The sequence below is a fragment of the Oryctolagus cuniculus genome, chromosome 15 (assembly GCF_964237555.1).
Source record: "Oryctolagus cuniculus chromosome 15, mOryCun1.1, whole genome shotgun sequence".
Classification (NCBI taxonomy): Eukaryota; Metazoa; Chordata; class Mammalia; order Lagomorpha; family Leporidae; genus Oryctolagus; species Oryctolagus cuniculus.
Window position 1 is genome coordinate 61,685,697 of NC_091446.1, and position 22,234 is coordinate 61,707,930.

A 22,234-nucleotide genomic window follows, 5' to 3' on the forward strand; every position below is an offset into this window, starting at 1 on the left:
GATTCCTAGCTGGGATCCTGCCTTTTCCCGGGATAGCACATGATGGAATGCCAGGATGCAACAAGTTACATAAAACTCACAGGAAAATGACCACTTATACCATTTTTGTTGGAAAATTACAGTGAAAATGAGAATCTGATATAAACTGATGAATTATTCAACAGTGTTTCAGTCAGCCCCACTGATTGGGTGTCAGAGTAGGAGTATTTTCCAAGCATTCCTGGAAGGCTTGGGAACTCCCTTGAATGTTGGCCTGAAGGTTATTTCTGGCAAAGAACTGGCACCAGTTCTTTGCTGCAGATGAAGGGAGATAGGCACTGTCTCCAAGAATGGGCAGATACCAATGTGAGATGCCCAAAAGGATCTTTTAAATCCTTTTAACAGATGTCCTGGGAAAACAGAACTTTGTCTCAAGTGGATTTCTGACCTGGGAAGCACCTTCTAAGTTCAAAAAGAGTGAGACCACACAGAAGAGCAGAGAAGGCTTAGGAAGAGCAATACAGATGACCCTATAAACTGAGCTATCGAGACCAGGAGAGCTGTAGAAGCCACAGGAGAGTTAGAGGGGTTTATTTATGCCTTAAGGAGACATGCATGATTTGGGGGGAAGCTGGAGAGGGAGATCGCTGGTTTCTCAACAGAAACACTTGTTTAAAATCCAAGTGGAAGAGCCAGCATTGTGGAATAGCAGGAAAGGTCTCGGGTTCATGTGCCAGCTGCACCATTTCTGATCCAGCTCCCTGCCAATGGCCTGGAAAAAGCATCACAAGATGGTACAAGTGTTTGGACCCCTGCCACCTACACGGCAGCTGGGATGAAGCTCCTGGCTCTGACCCCCACCCCAGCGTAGAGAATGAACCAGCATAGGGAGGTTCTGTCTCCCCCCCTCTCTCTATTACTGTGCCTTCCAAATAAATAAATAAATAAATAAATAAATAAATAAATAAATAAATCTTTTTAAAAAGAACAAATACAGGGGCCGGCACTGTGGCACAGTGAGTTAAAGCCCCAGCCTGCATATGGGCGTCAGTTTGAGTCCTGGCTGCTCCTCTTCCTATCCAGCTCTCTGCTGTGGCCTGGGAAAGCAGTGGAGGATGGCCCAAGTCCTTGGGCCCCTGCACCTGCATGGGAGACCCAGAGGAAGCTCTTGGCTCTGGCTTCAGCTCAGCTCAGCTCTGGCCGTCGCAGTCTTTTAGGGAGTGAACCAGCTTTCTCTCTGTCTCTGGCTCTACCTCTCTGTAACTCTTTCAAGTAAATAAAATATTTAAAAAATAATAACAAATACATAAGTACAACGTACACAGAGCAGGCATTTAGCCTGGTGGCTACCACCCCACACCAGGGTGCCTGGGTTGGATTCTCAGCTCCAGCTTCCTGCTGAAGCAGACCCCAGGAGGCACTGGTGAGAGCTCCACTCACACAGGAGCCCTGGGCTGAGTTCCCAGCTGCTGGCTGCAGCCTGGCCTACCCCAGCCTTATCAACATTTGGGGAGGAAACCAGTGGATGTGAGTTCTCCACCCCCCATCTCTGTCTCTCTCTGCCTCTCAAACAAATAAAGCAGACATCAGCAGCCACAGCTGATGGGGGTGGGGGGTGTCAGCCTCTTCCCACCAGTCAATGGCGGCTTCAGTCACCCTCAAAGTCCCCCACGGCCTGAACAGTTGCAAGCGCACAGCAACAAACACAGTATCACCAAATGCTAAGAGCTCTCAAAAATGTTCATTTTGGCCAGTGCTGGAGAATTCGGTTTTCAGATGCCTCCCTTTCACTCTTGAAGAAACCAAAGAAACACAGGTGGCCCGTGGCAAGTCCGGCAATTCCTCCTCCAGCCACCGAGCCGACCAGCAGCCACCGCTCCCAACACAAAGGAGAGCAGCGGCCTGCGGTGCGAAGCGGCAGCTATCAATCTCCCGACACTGTCCACCACAGCCCCGGGAGGAATATTTTCTAGAAACTAAGAAGACCTGGTTCTTAAGACAATGGCCTCGTCAGAATCTTCCTGCCCGCTGGGAAATAGCACATTTACACACTATACAGAAACCCAATTAAAAATTACGCCCGTGCCCTCAGTCGTAGCCACTGAAACCTAACATCTGCTACTCCAAACTCCAGATTCTGAATTATTTAGGGCTTCCTCCACAGGAAGGGGGCAGGCATGCACAGAGACCCTCCGCGTCCACGACCCAGGCCGCACTCCCATCCCAGGACGCACACGCATCTGCATTTGTAATTCTTCCAGGGCAGGAGCCCCTCGAAGGCGTCTTCTTCCACGCCCGCCACCCACGTCGCCCTCTCCCACCAGCGGTGGGTCTGGCTGGCAGGACACGCCGGCTGACGACCACAGGGCCTCCGTGGCCAGGTGCGGGGGCTGCGTGGTGTCGCGGTGAACGCTCCTACAGGACAATAGCTCATCCAGCCCCGCCGAGAGCCGCGGACCCGTCGCGGCGCCTGGGCTGGCGGGGGATGAGGCTGAGCGACTCCTCCTAGAGGTGGTTATGTGGAGAAGGAGCAATCCCTTCTCCCTCCTCCTCCTCCCCCCCGCTACTATCCGCGGCCCAGAGAACTGCCGTTGCCGCCATTGACACGCACAGATAAAACCCAAAGAAAGGCAAAGAGTCCTGCCCGGCACCGGCACCGCGCGGGCCGAACCTGTGCCCGGGGAGGGGCGCGCGGAGCAGGCGGCGCAGCACCAGGTGAGCCCGCCATGGCGATGGCATTGTTGTTTCGGGGGCTCCGGGGTCTGGAGACAAAACGCGCCGCCTGGGTAGTGCGGGGGCCCGAGAGGGCCACCGCTGCCCCTCGCCGCAGCCCCTGCGGGCGCACCCCCGGCAGCCCACCCACCCCTTGCAAAAAAAAAAAAAAAGATGATGAATAAATCGAGCTGCCCAACTTGCTTCCTCGGGAAATAAAGGGGGTTGCCAAGGAAGCGGTTCAATTCCTGCGGCCGGCCAGGGGCCCAGGGCGCCTCGGGCAATGAGGGCGGGCGGGAGCAGGGATGCGGGGTCCAGCGGTGGGCCCCGGGCGCGGCTGAATCTGGAAGGCGCTTCGGGTTGCTGGGGATGCGGAGTTTGGGGCGCAGGAGGGAGGAGGGAGGCGCCCAGACGCCCAGAGAGCCTGGGAGGAGGTACGGGGTCTGCACCGGGGGCCGCGGGAGCCCGGGGAGGGCCGCCCGAGAGCCTCCAAGGGTGTCCGGGCCGTGCACCGGCTACTCCAGGCTGACAATGGAGCGGGCGCGGAGGCGCCGGGCGGAGGGAAGGCACCGGGGTCCGCGGAGCGGGCGGCGCCGGCGAAGGTCAGGCCGGGGACGCCCAGCGGCGGGGGCGAGGGCTGGGGGTTGCTGCGCGGCCACGGACGCCGCGGGCGGGCGGGCGTGCGCCCCAGGGGCCGGCGCGGAGGAGGGCGCGGGGCTGGGCACTCCCCTCCGGTTCCCTTTCCGGGGCGCCCGGTGCAGACGCGCGCTGCGCCTTCGCCGGGAAATGGCGGCCCCTCCGCGGCTCGCCTGGGCAGTCCCGGCTTTCCGCTTTGCGCGGGAAAAAACAATCATAATACTATAAGGTGAAAAGGAAATAAAAGTAAAGTGGCTGCGGCGCAGGCGAGGGCAGCGCCGGGCGCCAGGGACCAGCCCTGCCTCCCTGGCTCCGGGCCCGCTATCCCGGCGCACCCCGGCCCGGCCCCGCAGCCTCCCGCGTCGAGCCCGCGGCTGTCTTTCTCCGCCTCTCCTCGTGGGGGCGCTCTCAGTTCCTGCCCTCTTTGTTCCTTGCAACAATGGCCAGGGGGGCACGGGCGCCCCAAGTGCCCGCCCATTGTCCCTGGGGCGAAATGGGCCACGGTGAGCCTCTGCTAGTACTGATTCGTGGCCGTGGGTTTGGGCTAGAAGAAAAGTGCTGGGAGACCAGAGCGGGTGCCCGCGAGCTCCCGGGGGCACCGTGGGCATGGCCCCCGTCGCCGGCTGTCAGGGTGCCTCCCGCGGGAGAATAGCCTCGTGCACCTTGGAGGCAATGGGGACCCGGAGGCCCGCAGGAGGGTCAGTCCGTCTGTCCTCCGTCCAGTGCGGCTGCTGAAGCGGCTCAGTGGGTGAGACAAAAGGAGACCCCAGAGCAGGCATGCAGCTGCCTTTGTGATGCCTCAGCACACGCGGTTCTCGGCGTGTTCGTCCTTAACGGAAAGTTCTCAGGAAACTTCCAAGGAAACGTTCAGGGCTCCGAGAGTTGGTAGGGAGCTCACGGCTTTGAGAACTACCTTAAACCGAGACTATCGTGTAATTAAACGTAGGCCCCGGCCTGTGGCAACATCCATCCCGAACCCCATCATGCCCCTTTCCTATCCTGTGTCCTGACTACACATGAAACCGCCCACTGCTCCCCTCCTCCCACTTTGCCTGCCTTGACGCACTTCTGCTCACCTGCACCCTTCATTGCCTGGCTTGAGACATTGTTAATGGTTCCCCTATTTCCAAAGTCTGGACCAGAGTGCCCCCCAAGCCAGGTTCTGACCCTACCCCCTGCTGGGTCCATCTTGTGTCGCATTCCCAAGCTTGTGAGGGCCTTTGGTCTGTAGTCTCCCAGTGGGTGGGACACCCTGCTAGCTCTGTCTGAGACAGCCAGTCTGTTTCCACTGCCTCCTGCCAGCAAAGCAGGAGGCAAATGCTGTCTTAGGCAACTTTCAGTGAAAGTTAACGTGACTTGTTCAGGGGCAGGCATGTGGGGAGCCTGCACAGAAACTCAGCCAACCTTCTGATTGATTTTTATTCTGAAGAAGTAACATCCACGTTAGTCAGACAGAGTCTTGGTTACTGCTTTTTAAAAGTGCATATGGCACAAACACACACAAAGAACATATAGGTGGAGGTCATCCAAGAAACATTTATTGAGCACTGATTCATAAACACCTCTGGATGGGGGAAGAGCCGCAAACAGGTCTTACATCTCCAGGCAAAGGAAATAAACTCTACCTGCAGGTAGACCAAGGTAAAAAGTGACACTGGCAAGCCAGTGGGCAAACAGGTGCTTCTGTCTGCTGCTGTTGGGTGTGAAAGTTGATGGCGTCAATGAGCAAGGGGCTTGGCACTACTAAATGAACAATGTGCATCTCCTGTAACCCAGGGTTCCATGTCCTGCTCTGTCTCCTACAGAAACAAGCACACGCTTGCTCAGCCTGTGTAACCAGTGCTTGGGCAGAATTTTGGTATTTCTGAAATTCAAAACAACCTAACAGCCATCCATAAGGAATGGCTAGCTTAACTTCAAAACATCCATCTCTTGGAATATTAGGCAGCAGTTGAAAAGAATGAAGCAAATCTTTATATACCAACATACTATTCATTTGTAAAAAAAAAAAAAAAAGGCAGATTGCAGAACAATGCATAGTGTATGTACTATTGATGTAAAATCAAAACTCTAAATTTCCATAAGTAGAAATGCATAAAAAGTGGGCAGGAAATATAAATTAATCATGTAAAGGTGGTTGGGAATGTATAATGTGAGTAACAAGTACATACCACAGCAATGTTTAAAGGGGGAGTAGGCCAGGACTCGGAGAGAACCGAGCGGGGTTCCGATGCAGAAGGCACAAGAGGACCAGGCAGACCGGACCTGTGAGGTGGAATCTGGGCTCCAGCTAGCCCCTCCTCTTTCTCCAATATCATTTTGTAAATCCCCTGCAAGGTGACAGCCCTGGCCTGCCCCCCCCACCCCCCAAGATCTGGCTGAAGGATGAACTAACGCCACGCACAACTTCTACCACTGTGATTCTGTGAATATCTCCAATTAGCTATTCAGAAGAAAGGAAAGAAAAATGAGCTAGTAGAGAAGAAACGAGTTCTCATAATCATGCCGGAAGGTGGTATTTTTAAAAGGAACAAATGTATAAGCCTTGAGGATGGGGAATGTTTTTCTCTTGGGTACACAGTGGGATATTAGGAATTAGGCTGGAGGAAGAGATGTGTTTTAGGAGGTAATAATCCATTAGCTACAATGACCATATGTTTAAACTGTGGTACAGTGGGTTAACCGCTACTTGGGAAACCTGCGTCCCACATAGGAGTGCCTGGTTTAAGTCCTGGCTGCTCCTCTTCTAATCCTGCTTCCTGCTAATGAACCCAGGAGGCAGCAGGCAATGGCCCAAGTATTTGGGTCCTTTCCACCCACTTGAGAGACCCAGATAGAGTTCCAGGCTCCTGGCTTCTTTTCCTTCTTTCTTTCAGATTTTATTTGAGAGCTAGAATTACAGACAGTGAGAGGGAGAGACAAAGAGAGAGGTCTTCCTTCAGATGGTTCATTCCCCAGATGGCTGCAATGGCCGGAGCTGTGCCGATCCAAAGCCAGAAGAAAGGAGCTTCTTCTGGATCTCCCACACAGGTGCAGGGGCCCAAGGACTTGGGCCATCTTCTGTTTTTCCAGGCCACAGCAGAGAGCTGGATTGGGAGAGGGCCAGCTGGGACTAGAACTGGCGCCCATAAGGGATGCCGGCGCCACAGGCAGAGGATTAACCTACTGCACCTAGGGCCCCCAGGCTTCTGGTTTCAGCCTGTCCTGTCGCAGGCATTTGGAGAGTGAGCCAGCAGATGAAGATACCTCTCTGTCTCCCTTTCAAATCAAACATTTTTAAAAGCCATATTTCAATAGCCTTTAAAAATTAGGAGTGGGTAGTTATGAAATGTTTCTAATTACTCAAGTCCCTTTCATTCTTAGATTATGATTTAATGAGTGTGTGTGATTCCAACACTGTGGTGATTGTAAATTCTGAGGCAGATGGAATTGGGAGAATATATTTAATTAGACCAGGAGCTATCCAAAGGTGCTCAGCCTCAGGAGAAACAAAAGTGTTCACTGTCCTGAGGGTTCCCGGTGGATTACATGTGTTCAGTCTGCATAAGGTTCAAATTCCATTAGCACCTCTTTGCACCCACTCCTAAGATCCGTAGGGGAGAGAGGGAGATGCTGCTGAGTGCTAAGCCTCGCATTTTCATCCACACAACTTTCATCGCTGTGGGCTCACAAGAGTTGAGCTTGAAATGGAGGGATAAAAAGAAGTATGCTCGGCAAAGTATCGGACTGCGTTCCGCCAAGTTCTCCTTGATGGCTTCTTCTGTGGAAGAATTGTAATAGTTAAATGTCTACTACCTGTCAGATACTGTCTCAAACACTTTATGTGTTATTAAGTCATTTAATTTTGACAACAGCCCAGGAGTAGGTGCCACTATGATCCCCATCTTACAGAGAGTTAAGAACATGCCCAGAGGACCTCCGCTCTGGGCAACCTGGCTGCTTGTGGCCCTGTGCACAGACAAGCAGCCACTGCACTCCCAACGCTTTGGAGACTGTGCACATTTCATATGAGTGGACACAAATTTTATTTTAAGAACTCCTTATTTGCATCACTATTTTACCTGCCCTATCACAAATGCCAGATAAAGAGGATCAGATTGAGCCACATAACACTGTACTTTGAACAGTCTTGTCACAAAATATTAAGTAAGATAAATTTGGTAGTTTCTCTGAAGCCCTGGCTGTTCATTTATCCGTCGCACCATCCATCATACTTTGCCCGATTTATTTGACTGGCACTGCCAATTTGAACTTAGGATGGAGTGAGTAATTCAAGTCAGAATTCCCGTGCCTTGACAGAAATGGGTCTGGAAATATGCAGCACGCACCAGCAGGGCACCGACTCCCACTGACTCTGTGAACTCCGAAGAGTTGGCTATGGTGCCTATATTCTTTAACCCCAAATTACAAGACATGGTCTGACCAAAGATTTGGGAGTTGTCTCTGGATATGAGAGGCAGTCCTAATGATACAGTTTAGATGCCTAAATATGGGGTGTTTCCCTGACAACAGGACAAAAATATAAGATAAAAATCAAACATCCTGGAACCCAGGCCCTCTGTTTACTAGGCTGACCCTACCAAAGGTATATATATATACAGAGTTATATAATTTACATTTTGAGCTGCCTTCACTGCTCACTAAAACCATTACAATTAAATGGTGTTGGTGGGCTACAGAGAGGCAAAGTCTAATGGCGCATCTGATAGACAACATAAACTTCAAGGTCACAGTCATTCGCAGGCTTCCACATCCATCACTTAGTGATGTGATCATGGATCCAAGTGCCGCCCCCTCCCCCACTGCCACTCAACTGAATCTGAACCTCGTGCAGACATCACAGAGATCTTGTCTCGGGGCAGAGAAAAGGCGGCCCTAAGAAACAAACAAAGCGGACTTTTCAGGTGCAGCTCTCTTCTGTGAGTATCGTGGGTGATGACGGGGTGATGCAGAGGGAAGAGCTCTGGAAGTGACCTACTCTTCCTGGCTGTTGACCTCTGTGAAGGTGAGCGGCAGAGGCGGTGGGACGGTGGCGCGTGTTGAGCATCTCCATGGAACAGCAGTGTCCTTACAGCCTGGGGAGGATCTCGGAGACCAGGGGGTGGGTGGTTCTCAGGTGGAGCTCCCCAGAGCCCAGGGCAGGAAAGGCGGGGACCAAGCCCTCGGGTCTCCAGGCCCTTCTCCACTCCAACCAGCACAGTTCCCCTCCATCTGTTCTGTAGCCTGGAGCTCTTGTAAATTTTGTTCAAGCCAAAAGGGCGTTCTGAGAAGTCTGCTGGTTTGCCCAAGGGCCACAGGTGCCCAGGTAGAACCTAGGACCCCTCAGTCCCCTACCCCTTCCATTCTGCCACCGTGAGGATTGGGCGGTTACATCCACGGGAACCAACGCATGCATAACCAGGGAGCCACACTTCCTGTCAAGAACACTGGAGCAGAAGCCCCCAGCTACTGGTCCCCACAGCATGGCAGCCACTGGCTGAGGACTGACAGTAAGGAAAATAGACATGGGGGCACAGGCAGGGGAAGGGAGGAACAGAGGGGGCTTCCAGAGTGGCTGCCTCTACTTAGAGCTCAGTCTGCAGACAACTGACCCTGTCTGCCTAGAAAACATGGATGTCTCTAGAAGCCCTGGGTCGGGTGGCACCACAGGCCGCAGCCCACCTGCCGTCTGTCCTGGAACACTCACCCCAACCCCCACTCCCACCTGAGGGGCTCATCCTGGCTCGCACAGAGCCAGGTCCCTGCTTACAACAACTAGCTGTGCTGCTAACTGGAACCCGAGACTCAGATGAAGGACAGTTTTCCCGCTGTTCCGTCTGTCAGTCCTCAAGGAGTGGAAGGCCAGACACCGTGAGGGTTTTGTTTTTGTTTTGTCCTCCACGGACAGCTAGATTGAGGGAGCAAACAGGGCTGTGCTCCAGCTGCCTTGGTTCTGGCATGCATTGCTAGCTGAGATTCAGAGAAAACAAAGTATTGTTACTCAATTTTCATTGAGCTCTGACCATAGGAGGCCAACATACTTATAGTAGAAAGTGGTATGAGGCAAACATGAACAAACTTTATACCTGCTACGTCTGCTTTTCCCTCTTTAAACAAACCACAGCTGGGGCAGCTGCTGCGGTGCAATGAGTTAAGCTGCGTCCCTCCTCTGCTTCCCATCCAGCCTCTTGCTTATGCACACTCTGGGAGGCGACGGGCGGTGGCTCAAGCACTTGGGTCCCTGCCACCCACAGAGGAGGTCAGAATGGCCCAGTTCTAGCTGTTGCAGGCAATTTTAAAGACGTTTCCCCTGTCTTTCCCTCCCCCCAAACACACACACCCCGGTCTGTCTGTCTGTCTGTCTCTCCCTCCCTCCCTCTCTCTTCTCTGCCTTTCAAATAAACAAACAAACTTGAAGAAAAAAAAAAAAAACTCAAATACAGCACAACGTGTTACAGAGGTACCAAGTCCCGCGGTGGCAGCAGATACCCTGAGTCCACCCCACACGGGTCCCCACCAGCTCTCCCAGCACTGCTAGGACACCTGAGACAGCCACACGCTCCCTGGCCCTGAATTACAGAGAACGCGCTGGCAGCTGAGCTTCAACTCCACGCTACGACTTGAAATACTGTTTAAAAAGGGGAATGATCTGTTAGCCGATAGTGTAATTTAAATAAATTGGATTAATGCGTGGTTCTAACATTCATGGTTGGTTAATTTGGTTAATTTGATCTGTGTGTCATTTTGATGAAATTGCATTTGATATAGCTCTTTACATTATAAATTGCTAATGTGCTTTAACATATATATGACGATAAAATTATTGACTATTCTCATTCACTTTAAGGTGGCCTTGGAAGAAAATGGTTTGGAAAGTATTACTTGTGCAATAATGATTTGCCCTTGGAGTTCATAAATGGAAGTGTAATAGAGCAAGTGATTTAGCTAGTATTACTGAAAATGGCTTTTACAGCTACAAAATCATGCTAACAAACTATTATTATTTTAATATAGTACTTAGGGTTACACACCAAAATATATGAGAATTCTATTAGATGTGAGGCTGTCTCCAAGATTTTTTATACTGTTTAAAATATATTTCTACAAATAGTTAATGTCTATATCGAATTCCCTTATTCCCACCTACTTTTATTTCATCTCATTTTATTCTCCCAAAGGATCGGTTTAAACTGACAGGAGGAAGATGCTTCCTTGCAATAACTACTCCACTTTCATAAATATTTACAATATAAGCTATTCCAAAGCACAATACCACAGATCAGGGAAATATAGAGGCAAAACCTGAACAAATTGATTAATTTTCGGCAGTTTTAAAACAGTACAGGAATCCATTAGCAGATGGCACTGACTCTCATGTTCATGAACATTTCAGAAAACTGTCTTTAAACTTTTAGAAAAATCCATTTCTAGCATCAAAAAGCCATAAGATCTCTATTTTTCTAGTTGCAAAAATCTAATATATTTGAAAGTACTTTGATTTGTATACTTCTGAAGAGAATGATTTCAAAAGAAGCTGTCTTGTCATTCTCAATGCTCGAACCAACTTGACAAAACCTAACCTGTGACACACTAGCCTGTGATTATTGATTATTGATCATCACATGATTATTTTTAAAAGCCTCTTTGCAGAAGCTTGACTGTAGAGGACAGGGTCACTTCCATGAGGACTGCAGGTTGCTAATGGCCCATGCTGCTCCTTGGCGGATGGTTTGTCCTGGTTCTCATCAGTTTACAAAAAAATAATGCCAAGAAGTTGCCTGAGTAAAACCATAAGAATGGTTCATCTTCATCAGCTCTTTACCAGTTTGTTTGAAATAAAAGAAAATTTGGTCTCAAGAAACCAGACAATTTTGTCTTTTTATGAAAGCAGTTGGTGGGTATAAATAAAATTTTCTGTTTCTCACCACAACCAGTTTATACAATAAGGACAAATGCTTAGGATTTTTCCCTATTTTCTTCTCCTCCCTTCTAGGATAACAGTGTAATTTTAAATATTGTTTAGGGAATCCCATAGGCTACAGTCGTGCAAACACAGGCATAATGAATTGCATTCAAATTATATTTTGTCTTGATACAAAATTGTATACTCTTCAATTATCTCAAGATCAGTTCATTTCCAACGACTCACCTGGAGATGAAAGTGATCTTAATTTTTTAACATGACATTATCGCTCAATTACAAAATAGTTGAGCAATTTCTCCTTATCAGCATACTCATTTTTAGGCAGATCTGCAAATGAGGCTGTTAAGATGTTAAATTACAATGACACTTTCGATTTCCAGTTCAAAATGATGGACTGAGCACACGTGCTTCTTTCGACTGGCAGATACGTCTAGCTGCCCATAATAATCAGTGTTGTCTTTCATTCTCAAATACGGATGCACAACCTAAGATCACCAGGCATTTAAGCAAAGCCAACATGAAAGAGAAAGATGAAAATCAATCATTAGAACATCTGCCTGGATGAAATAATTTAGGGAGAAGATAACTTTAACACATTCTAATTAGTTTCTGAAAGATTTGAAGACAAGGTGCGGTTAAAAAAAATAATAAAAAACAGTATGCTATGGAAAATGAACAATTAGAGAACAAGAAAGAGCTCTTAGAGCTCTTGGGAACTGAAATTATTATTACCAAAATTATACACTGAGGAAAATGTAAAAGATAGAAGAAAAAAGTAAGAGACCTGGAGGAACACACCAAGAGATCAACACCGGGCTTACAAACATCCCAGTAAGAGACAAGTAAAAGGAAGGATGGGAGAAATAAAGGGGCTGGGGGAAAAATAATCCTACACTTAACAGGAAAACAGCCCTGCACTAGGAAGACCTGAGTCTCCAAACTGAGCAGTTTACTACCAAGTGCTGAGCAAAATGAAGAGGGGAGGAGAGAGATTGATGACTTCAAAATGCTAAAGCAAAACAATTTTAAGGCTAAAAATTACATACCCTACTGAATGATAATCCAAAATCACCCCGTTCACACGTTCTGTAGGGGCCAGAATTGTGATGCAGCAGCTTAAGCCACCGCCTGCGATGCCGCCATCCCATATGGGCAGTGGGACTTGCTGGGGCCACTGCACCCACATGGGAGACCCAGATGAAGCTCTTGGCTCCTGGCTTCAGCCCGGCCCAGCCCTAGCTATTGCAGCCATCTGGGGGGTGAACCAGCAGATGAACGATCTCCATCTCTCCCTCCCTCTCTGTAACTCTGCCTTTCAAGTAAAAAAAATCTTCAAAAAAAATACAATTCTGTTTGTGTAAGAAAACGAAGTTTACTTCCCTGTACTGTTTCTGGAGTTGCATGATGAGGATACAAACAGACCAAGAGAAAACCAAGAAAGGGGGAGCATGGGATTGAGTATGAGCAGGAGACAGGTCCTGGGATGACCCCTGGCGAGGACAACTTCTGCCCCAAATTGGAGGAGGTCAGAGGGATCCAGGGACAATGTCCTCAAACAGGACCCCTGCAAAGAACAACATAATTGAGAAGCTGAGTGATTCGGAGGGTATGATACAGGCACACTTTCCCTTGTTCAACAAGAACAAAGAAAAGTGCAGTCCCTCCTCATTATCCGCTGGTTCTGTATCTGCATGATTTCCTACTGGCTACAATGTATTTGTAACCCCAGAACCAATACTCAGGGACTACTGGTGGTCACTCAAAGACACGCACAGAGCTTCAAGGAGTGTCAGTCTCCCCATGTGCACATTCCTAAGAAGAGGTGAACGAGGCCTTCTTGCTTCAGCTCTCACACCAGCAACAGGAATGCTTTTCGCAGTCCTTGGCGTGCTGTGATTTTTTTATGTTTTTGTTGGTGTTTGCTATTTAAAATGGCTCACAAGCATAATGAGGCACTGCCCAGTGTTCCTCAGGGCAAGGGTGAGATGCACCATATGGAGACATCACGGGTGTTAAAGAAGCGTTGTTCAGGCATGAGCTACAGTGCTGTCGGCCGTGAGTTCAGTGTTAAATGAACCAAGCACGTATACCCCATAAGATGCCTTTAAACAGAAACACAGGCATGACAAGGCTGCGTGTTGATCAGTTGATCAAAGCATGACCAGTGGCCTGCAGGAACCTAACGCCATCCGGAGAGCAGTTCAGTATCCACCCATTCGTGTTCCAGCCACTGGACAGCAGAGCTGGCAACCTCACAGGCCGGAGGGGAAACCATACACAAAACATAGCATCTGAAGGTGCTGCCAAGTAAAGTAGAGATAATTTTGAACGTCATGTTTCCAAAGCAAACAGATCCCATTCTTGATGCTGGGACACAAGGCTCCTAGTGCGGGACCACAGAGAAGGAAATGTGCCACTAGCACCCCCCCGGTATTCTGCTGGGAACAACAGGTACAAAGTCTTCATCACCCAAACGCTGCATGTTGGCATTTCAGTTTCAAAATAAACCTAGAGGGGCTGGCACTGTGACATAGTGGGTAAAGCCGCCATCTAAAATGCCTGCATCCCATATGGGTGCCGATTCAAGAACTAGCTGTTCCACTTCCCATCCAGCTCTCTGCTGTGGCCTGGGAAAGCAACAGAAGATAGCCCAAGTCCTTGGGCTCTGCACCCACATGGGAGACTGGAAGAAGCTCCTGGCTCCTGGCTTTGGATCAGCCCATCTCAAGGTGTTGCGGCCTTTTAGGGAGTGAACCGGCAGATAGAAGACCTCACTCTCTCTCTGCCTCTCTGTAACTCTTTCTTTCAAATAAATGAATAAATCTTAAAAAAAAAAAAAAGAATATGCTGCTATACAAGTCTCAACACATTTTAAAAAATAAAATAAAATAAACCTAAAAATAAAATGCGGTGATGATGCAAAAAATGTAAAATGTTATGAACCGAGACGATGGGAAGTAGACAGATGAAACTAGGCAGGCAAGGCAGGGAGCCGAGCACCAGAGAAAGGTCTGCACTCTCATCCTCATCCTACGAGAGGGCAGTGTGAGAGGTGATGCCCAAACTGGAGGAGTCAGAAACAGCGCCTGAGATTTGTGATTTTAAAGTTGCTAAGGCAACTGGAGGAGGAAACTAAAGTGAACATATAACTGTCAACAATCAGAAAAGGAAAGAGAAATACAAAATGCAGACTTGTCACATGTGGTCACCTCTGCAAGTGAGCCTGGAGGAGAAAGAAGGGGTAAATTTTCAACACTGACTCGTCCAGAAACAATTTTACCTTTACTTACAATGTGCAAATATTACTTAGATTTAAAGGTAAAATAATCTCAAATGTCTAAAACAGCTTCTTTATCTCCTCTTTTCCTTGCTTCAAGGGGATCTTGAGCAAGACTATATGTTCAAGCTTAATGGGGGCAGGCCCAACACAAATATTCCTGAACCTTGTCAGTTCAGAGTCCTCAGTGTCTCGGCCATGTGTCCTCTCTGCCACAGGCCAGAAGAAACGTGAGTTCCATTTATTAAAGGTCCGAGCAACTTCAGAAGTATTTATGGCTACACATGTGCTGGCTGTTTGAAAAAACAGTACACACGAATTGAAGAGAATATTTGTATGCCATCCTCAAATCTTCACAATGAGTTACAACTAAGATGTGTGCACCTGCTGGGCACTACGTAAGTTCTTCAATCAGACTGGACACTGCCACTCTCATTTTCTGTCCCATATTGATTTTCACCCACAGCTTGCTTTTAATCACAGCAACTCCCAAAAACCCAGCTTTGCAAAGATAAGGCCTCATCAAGAAGAATGTAGTGCATGCAATCTACCACTGAAACCGTGAGCCAGCATGAGCTGGGAGTGCGGGTCCAGCAGAGGCCAAGCTTCGTTGTACTTGCCTTGAAAGCTTAACCACTCCTGCAGGTGTGCCCCAGGGTGCCCTGGTGCATAGTTTGGGAACCATGGCTCTCAGATCTCTTTGAAACTTCATTATGGTTTATTACTACCATTATTATGGTATATTTATTTTCTAATGCAGCTCTGTTGGAAAATATTTGAGGACCAGGGTCATGGAAGTTCCATACCATGTAATGTGGTTTCTTGTTCAATAATAAATACCCCATAAATGTTATCTTTCATTGAATGCAAGGTGTCAGTGATGGCAAAATGCATACCAATTTCTAGAGACAGTAAAATGTTTTTTTTAAAAAAAGTACATCATAAAACCAGTGAAATACAGTAGTTATTTGAATAGGCTGGTGTGAGTTTATTGCCCATGTCTGAGTCAGTGCTGTAATTTAATATTTACCCTGTGTTATCTATAAAATCTAACTCATCAGTGTCTTTATGGGCTTGAAACCTGATCCTAGAAATAAATCCTAAAACAACAGAGTCAGAACACTCCCTGTTCCTCTGCACGCCCACAAGTGGTGCTCCTCTGGCCACAGGGGCCCCTGTGTGTGAGAGGGCACAGCTGCCCTGCTTCCCGGAGTTTGCAGTTTAGTTCCTGTCCCCCAGGGCCATTGAGCTTAGAGCTCTCTGATTCGCTAACCCTGAATCTTTGCAGATCTGGGTTTCAGGTTCCTCAAGGGTCCCACATGTCACCTGGAGGACACAGCCACTGCATAGAGCCATGCTGTCCCCAGGGCCTTCTGTGGTGTGTGTGAGGTGCTAAGTGTATCCTCCAGCCACACTTTCTTCAAACATGTAAACAGACATAATGTGCTCATACTGCAGCCCTAATCAGAGCAAAACTGTTTCAGAACAGAAGGTAAATACATGTAAACATTTAGGTATTAGCGGGATGGAAACAAATTTTCCTGTTGAGATGTTTCTTTTCTCAACACTCAGATTCACAGGATGTGGATAAAATCCTGTCAAGTTTTTAACTCCTTTCTTCCCAAGAGTGAGTGGAGTTCAAGGAAAGAAGAAAGTTGGAGTTATAATTTCTCCTAACTCGGTGGAGTCCAGCACAGGCATGGGGCGGGGGTGGTCTTGGAGAGCAGGGTCTTCTCCCAGGGCTGGGGAGGCCCAGCACTTTCCTCCATCTGTGGACTCCATAAATGGGACCTGGAATCCTCTGGGGATTCCTGAGTGTGGTTATTCTGACGGCCATGACTCTGGCTGCTTAGAGCTGGCCGGGCCTGCTCAAGAACACCCAAAGGTCAGTGGGTCTCACCTGGAGCTGCATTCCCCAGCCCCAGCCAAGGCCCTCAGCAGGAAGGAAGCCCAGAAGCCACAGGGACTCTTGTGATAAAGCACTCCTAGGGTGATCCCTACATTTACTTCCGGCCCTGATTTCCTTCCTCGGCACTTTCTCCGCAGGACCAATGCCCTGAAGTCACTTTTCTTCTGCCACACGTCTGAATTTCCAATTCTTAGGACAACTTGTGACTCCCCGTGGCTTCACTGGGAGAGGGCCCAGGCGGCTTTATCCTGCCACCCAGTCGCTCTCTGGCTGTTTGTGTATGTGCACGCGTGTGCGTGTAGGGGACGTTCTGGCCCTCATGACATTGGTCCTTGTGCATCTTCCCCAGTGGGAGGATGGTAGGGAGAGATCATGACCTTATCCACCACACACCATATCCACCGGGCATGTCCACCCAGTGATGGGCTTTTCATGTGGTTTCCTTGGCAACCAGACTTACTAATCCCCCTCCCCCCCTACTTAACAGTACTGGAAAAAGCACATAATTGGCTTAGTGGAGTCACTAATACATCTTTGTGAACCTGTGCAGGCTCTTAACTCTTTAGAACTGACTTTTTAAAGAGACTAAGCTTCTTTTCCAAAACCGTTTGAAAGTGCATTTCAGGAAAATCAGTGTGATTAAGGCCGAAGGACCTTAAGAATCAATTAGCCACCTCCCCTGTTTCGCAGATGAGGCCAGAGGCCAGAGAAATGACGTGGAGCTCGGGTAACTGGTTATGCAGAAGTGGGACCGTGCCTAGGCCTCGGCTCTGGTCCAAGCTCTGTCCACTCTACCAAGAACCACCTCCATTCTGAGCACCAGCACCCAGCTAGCAAACAGGTGCTGTGTGAGGACAGGGCCACTCAACCTTGCTACACCTGTCCCCAGGGACAGGTGTTCCACACCAGACACCTCAAAAAGTCCCTTTGGTGCAAAACAAATTTTTAAATCCATGCGTAGTTTTTTTCATTTAAAAATTCATTTAAAACATTTATTATGAAAAAGACTGTGGATTTCAAAAATTTTTGCACCAAAATAAACACCTTTTAATAACATTTTCCACAAATTTTTGAAGTCCCCTTCTACTGATGAATAAACTAATTAGCAGTTAGTGGCTTCCTCAAAGGCAGCACATCTGCAGGTGGATTTAAGAGAGTAAGCCACCTCAACACGAGCATGGAAAACGTGGACGTTCTAAACACGGTGATATTATTCTATCTCTGCGTCTTACTACCAAAAAGAGCATTCTAAGACTATCTTTGCATGTACTTAATTTTTTTTTTCATTTACGAGTCAGAGATATCAACAGAGACAGATTGGCAGAGAGACAGAAAGAGGGAGCTCCCATCTGCTGGATCACTTTCCAAATGGCCGCAGTGGCCAGGGACAAGAGCTGGGAGCTGGGGACTCAACCCAGGGCTCCACACGGGTGGGAGGGACCCAATTACTTGAGCATCACCTCTGCCTCCCAGGGTCTGCACTGGCAGGAAGCTGGAGTCAGGAGCTGGAGCCAGGGAAGTCAGTGAGGGATGTGGTCTCTTAGCATCTACGCTAAACCTCTACTCACGCTTAAACCCAACTTTGATAAATGTCTACACCATTTGGGGGCAAAACCACACACACAAAAACAGAGTGGTAAGTACATAGGAGCATTTGAAAACAGTGTATTTGATGTATGTAATAAAATGTCCCAAACTTGCATCATTCACCTGGGAGATAAATGAGTGTTGAGAATGCAGTTTGTGGCTAATTCTGTAGTTTTTAATACAAAACTCCTTCATCATAATGGCACTGTCGGATGCTTTAGGGAATTGAGTTCTACACTGATGCTCATCAGATGAACTAAATCCCAGCTTTGCATCTATTTCCTATTAACCGCGCACTCATGGACATCCTCTTCCGCTGTACTTCTTGCCACATTCTCAGGCCACTCTCCAGCGACAGTTTTCATGAACTGGTCCTCTCAAGGCTGGGCTGGCTTGATGGGGAAGGGATGTTTGCAGGTGGGCCTGCCCACGCCCAGCTTCTGCGTGCAGCACCCTGCAGCTGCAGTCAGGTGCATCCCCCCAGCACCCAGAGGCCATACTGCTGAGTCCCGGGTATTTGCAGCCACCCTGCCTCAACCCCGCCTTCTTTCCTTTTCAGCATTTTGTTAGTGCCGGGAGGCCACGGTGTCAGCAAGCTGAGAGGGAAACTGAGGCAAGATGTCGGGCCGGAGCGGGAAGAAGAAGATGTCCAAGCTGTCCCGTTCAGCCAGGGCAGGCGTCATCTTCCCGGTGGGGAGGCTGATGCGCTACCTGAAGAAAGGGACTTTCAAGTACCGGATCAGCGTGGGGGCTCCCGTCTACATGGCGGCTGTCATCGAGTACCTGGCAGGTAAGGCAAACCCGCCCGCCTGTGTGTGGTGACGGCTCTCACCTGGCCTGCGAGGCCAAGCCAACTCCCAGAGGCTTCAGGAGAGGGAGGAGGGTGCGGGAAGGACCAGTAGAAGGCAGAGGACCCACCACCTAGGAGCTCTCTAGCCTAGCTGTGTTTTGCTGTCAGGGCTAGGGGGAGTTGTATTCCTAGATTTCTTACTGTGGACCTTAACAACCTCAGCATTTGATTTTCTTTCCTTTTTAAGTCAAGGACCTTACACATTTCTACTTAAAGGAAGCAGTTTAACAAGTTTAAACGGCCAGCATCATTACTGTGTGCTTTGGGGCTTTTATTGAATAAAATAAGCCCTGTGATACCACAACAGTCCGTCTGATAACGGTGGGTGGGTAGCATATACAGTGTGGATACACTCAACAAAGGGACTGGTCATATCCCAGGAGGGACAGGGCAGGCTGGTGCCAAGATTTCCTCCTGCTACCCAGAATGGCACACAATTTAAAACTCTATTTCTGGAATTTTCCTTTTAATATGACCTTGGTGAACCCCCATGGTAACTGAAAACTGCAGCAACACTGCAGATTAGGGGAGACTAGTCTGTGTGTGTGAGAGAGAGAGTATGAGATACACAAGTAAATATGGTTTGTTTCTTGTAGGATCAATTTTTTTTTTTTTTTTGACAGAGTGGACAGTGAGAGAGAGAGATAGAGAGAAAGGTCTCCCTTTACCATTGGTTCACCCCCAATGGCTGCCGTGGCCCGCGCGCTGCAGCCAACGCACCGCGCTGATCCGAAGCCAGGAGCCGGGTGCTTCTCCTGGTCTCCCATGCAGGTGCAGGGCCCAAGCACTTGGGCCATCCTCCACTGCACTCCCAGGTCACAGCAGAGAGCTGGCCTGGAAGAGGGGCAACAGGGACAGAATCCGGTGCCCCGACCGGGACTAGAACCTGGGGTGCCAGCGCCACAGGCAGAGGATTAGCCTATTGAGCCGCGGCGCCGGCCTGTAGGGTCATTTTAACCATGAGCAATAACAGCTAACATTGCTTAACATTAACAAATTACCCAAACGACAAGATTAAGTTCCCTGGGAAGTCCACTGGATTAGAAAGCATCCTCCTCAAACTGTCCTGGGAAACTGAGGCCCTGAACTGCAGGGTGAAAACCCCTGCAGGTGTGGCACAGCGGCCCCAGCTTCTGACCCCAGGTTCCTCAGCTCTCCTGTCTCTGCCTCAAAAGCCATCTCTTGGGGCAGGTGTTTGTGGGTAAGTCACCCCATGGGACGCCCACATTCCATATCGGAGTGTTTGTGGGTAAGTCACCCCATGGGACGCCCACATTCCACATCAGAGTGTTTGTGGGTAAGTCACCCCATGGGACACCCACATTCCATATCGGAGTGCCTGGTCAATTCCCAGCTCCTCTGCTTCTGATCCAGCTTCCTGCCAATGCTGACCACGGGAGGCAGCTGGCAGTGGCTCAAGTACTTGGGTTCCTGCCACTTACGTAGGGAACCTGGATGGAGTTCCCAGTTCCTGGCTTCAGCCTGAACCAGCACCTGCTGCTGCAGGCATTTTGGGAGCGAGCCAACAAATGAAAGATCTGTTCTCAGATAAAATGAAAATAAAACAGTTTTATGAAAGAGCAAGCTGTGACCCGCTAGGCACAGTGCTGTACTACGGGCGGTATCCTTGTGAGGATTCCATAAAGCTGCACAGAGAGAGCCTGGCTCAGCCAAGCACGTGAGTGACTGCCATCACACCGCCACTGCTGCAGCTGAGTGGAGACCTCAGGTGTGTCAGGAGCCCAGGAGGGAGCGGAGGGGCTGGGCACCAGATGCCATGAGAGTGAGGGAGGTCCCCTAGAGAGAGAGCATGGCCACGAGACTGCAGGGCCCAGGGCCTGCCCAAGCAGCACCAGGTACCCAGGTTCATGGGCCGAGTACAGCAGAAAAGGGGCAAAGAGACGGCCAGAGGCTGAGGGGGAGGTGTGAGCAAGCAACGCCATAGGAGCCCAGGGAAGGCAGGGGAGCCAGCAGCCCTGATGGGCCACTCAGGCAAAAATCAAAGACAACAAACCTGGCCCCTCAAGGTCATGGTGACCTGGGCGAGGACAATGTGGTGGTCAGAGCCAAACCACATTGGGTTGAGGAGGGGAAGGTGTGGCCTAGGACCCACAGGGTGGGAGCTCTTCAATCACGTGGTTATCAGCATTGTCACGTGGTTATCAGCATTGTCACTAGATCCTGTCACTCAACACGCTGGTGAGGAAGCACGTGGATATCGTTTAAACAACTGAGAAAACTGTTTTCCGAGGACACTGGTTTTGTTTGTCATCCTGTGTATTTGATGTATCTAAAACTCTATCCTGGGCCGGCGCTGCAGCTCAGTAGGCTAATCCTCCGCCTTGCGGCGCCGGCACACTGGGTTCTAGTCCCGGTCGGGGTGCCAGATTCTGTCCCGGTTGCCCCTCTTCCAGGCCAGCTCTCTGCTGTGGCCAGGGAGTGCAGTGGAGGATGGCCCAAGTGCTTGGGCCCTGCACCCCATGGGAGACCAGGAGAAGCTCCTGCCTTCGGATCAGCACGGTGCGCTGGCCGCAGCGCAGGCCGCGGCGGCCATTGGAGGGTGAACCAATGGCAAAGGAAGACCTTTCTCTCTGTCTCTCTCTCTCACTGTCCACTCTGTCAAAAAAAAAAAAAAAAAAAAAAAAAAAAAAAAAAAAAAAAAAAAACACCTCTATCCTGGGGCTGGCACTGTGGTTCACTTGGTTAATCCTCTGCCTGCGGCGCCGGCATCCCATATGGGCACCGGTCCTGTCCCGGCTGTTCCTCTTCCAGTCCAGCTCTCTGCTGTGGCCCGGGAAGGCAGTGGAGGATGGCCCAAGTGCTTGGGCCCTGCACCTGCATGGGAGACCAGGAGGAAGCACCTGGCTCCTGGCTTCGGATCAGCGTAGCTCTGGCCATAGCGGCCATTTGGGGGGTGAACCAACAGAAGGAAGACCTTTCTCTCTGTCTCTCTCACTGTCTAACTCTATCTGTAAAAAAAAAAAAAAAAAAAAAATCTATCCTGGGAGCAGCCATTTTGTATTGCAGTCAAGATGCTGCTTGGGACACCACAGCCCAGATCAGAGTGCCTGGGTTCAAGTCCCAGCTCCGCACCCTGATTCCAGCTTCCTGCGAATGCAGAGCCTGGCACGCCAGGGTGAGGACCCCAGTAGTTGGCTGCTGCCTCCCACATGGGAGACCTGGATTGATTTCCCAGCTGCTGGCTTCAATTTGACCCAGCCCCAGTAGTTGTAAAACAGCGCGCTCACTAAGGGAAACAAGCTAGTTCCAAAAAAGCTCAACATTAGAGCCACCCATCACCTAGCAGTCAGACAGCCTTAGAATTGAAGCAGGGACTCAAGCAGACAGCCGTACCCCAACACCTGCAGCAGCATTACCCAC

The 22,234-nt window shown here is 49.5% G+C and overlaps 1 protein-coding gene across 1 annotated transcript in view; it reads left to right on the plus strand.

Moving 5' to 3' along the window:
- Window positions 1–2,536: 2,536 nt before the first annotated feature.
- MACROH2A2 (macroH2A.2 histone) overlaps window positions 2,537–22,234 on the plus strand; it is a 43,461-nt gene continuing 23,763 nt past the window's right edge. Inside the window, exons 1-2 of the mRNA XM_002718440.5 lie at window positions 2,537–2,694; window positions 18,563–18,793. Of these exons, the coding sequence (XP_002718486.1) occupies window positions 18,622–18,793 (172 nt within the window). The 5' untranslated portion in view covers window positions 2,537–2,694; window positions 18,563–18,621. The remainder of the gene's footprint in view (window positions 2,695–18,562; window positions 18,794–22,234) is intronic.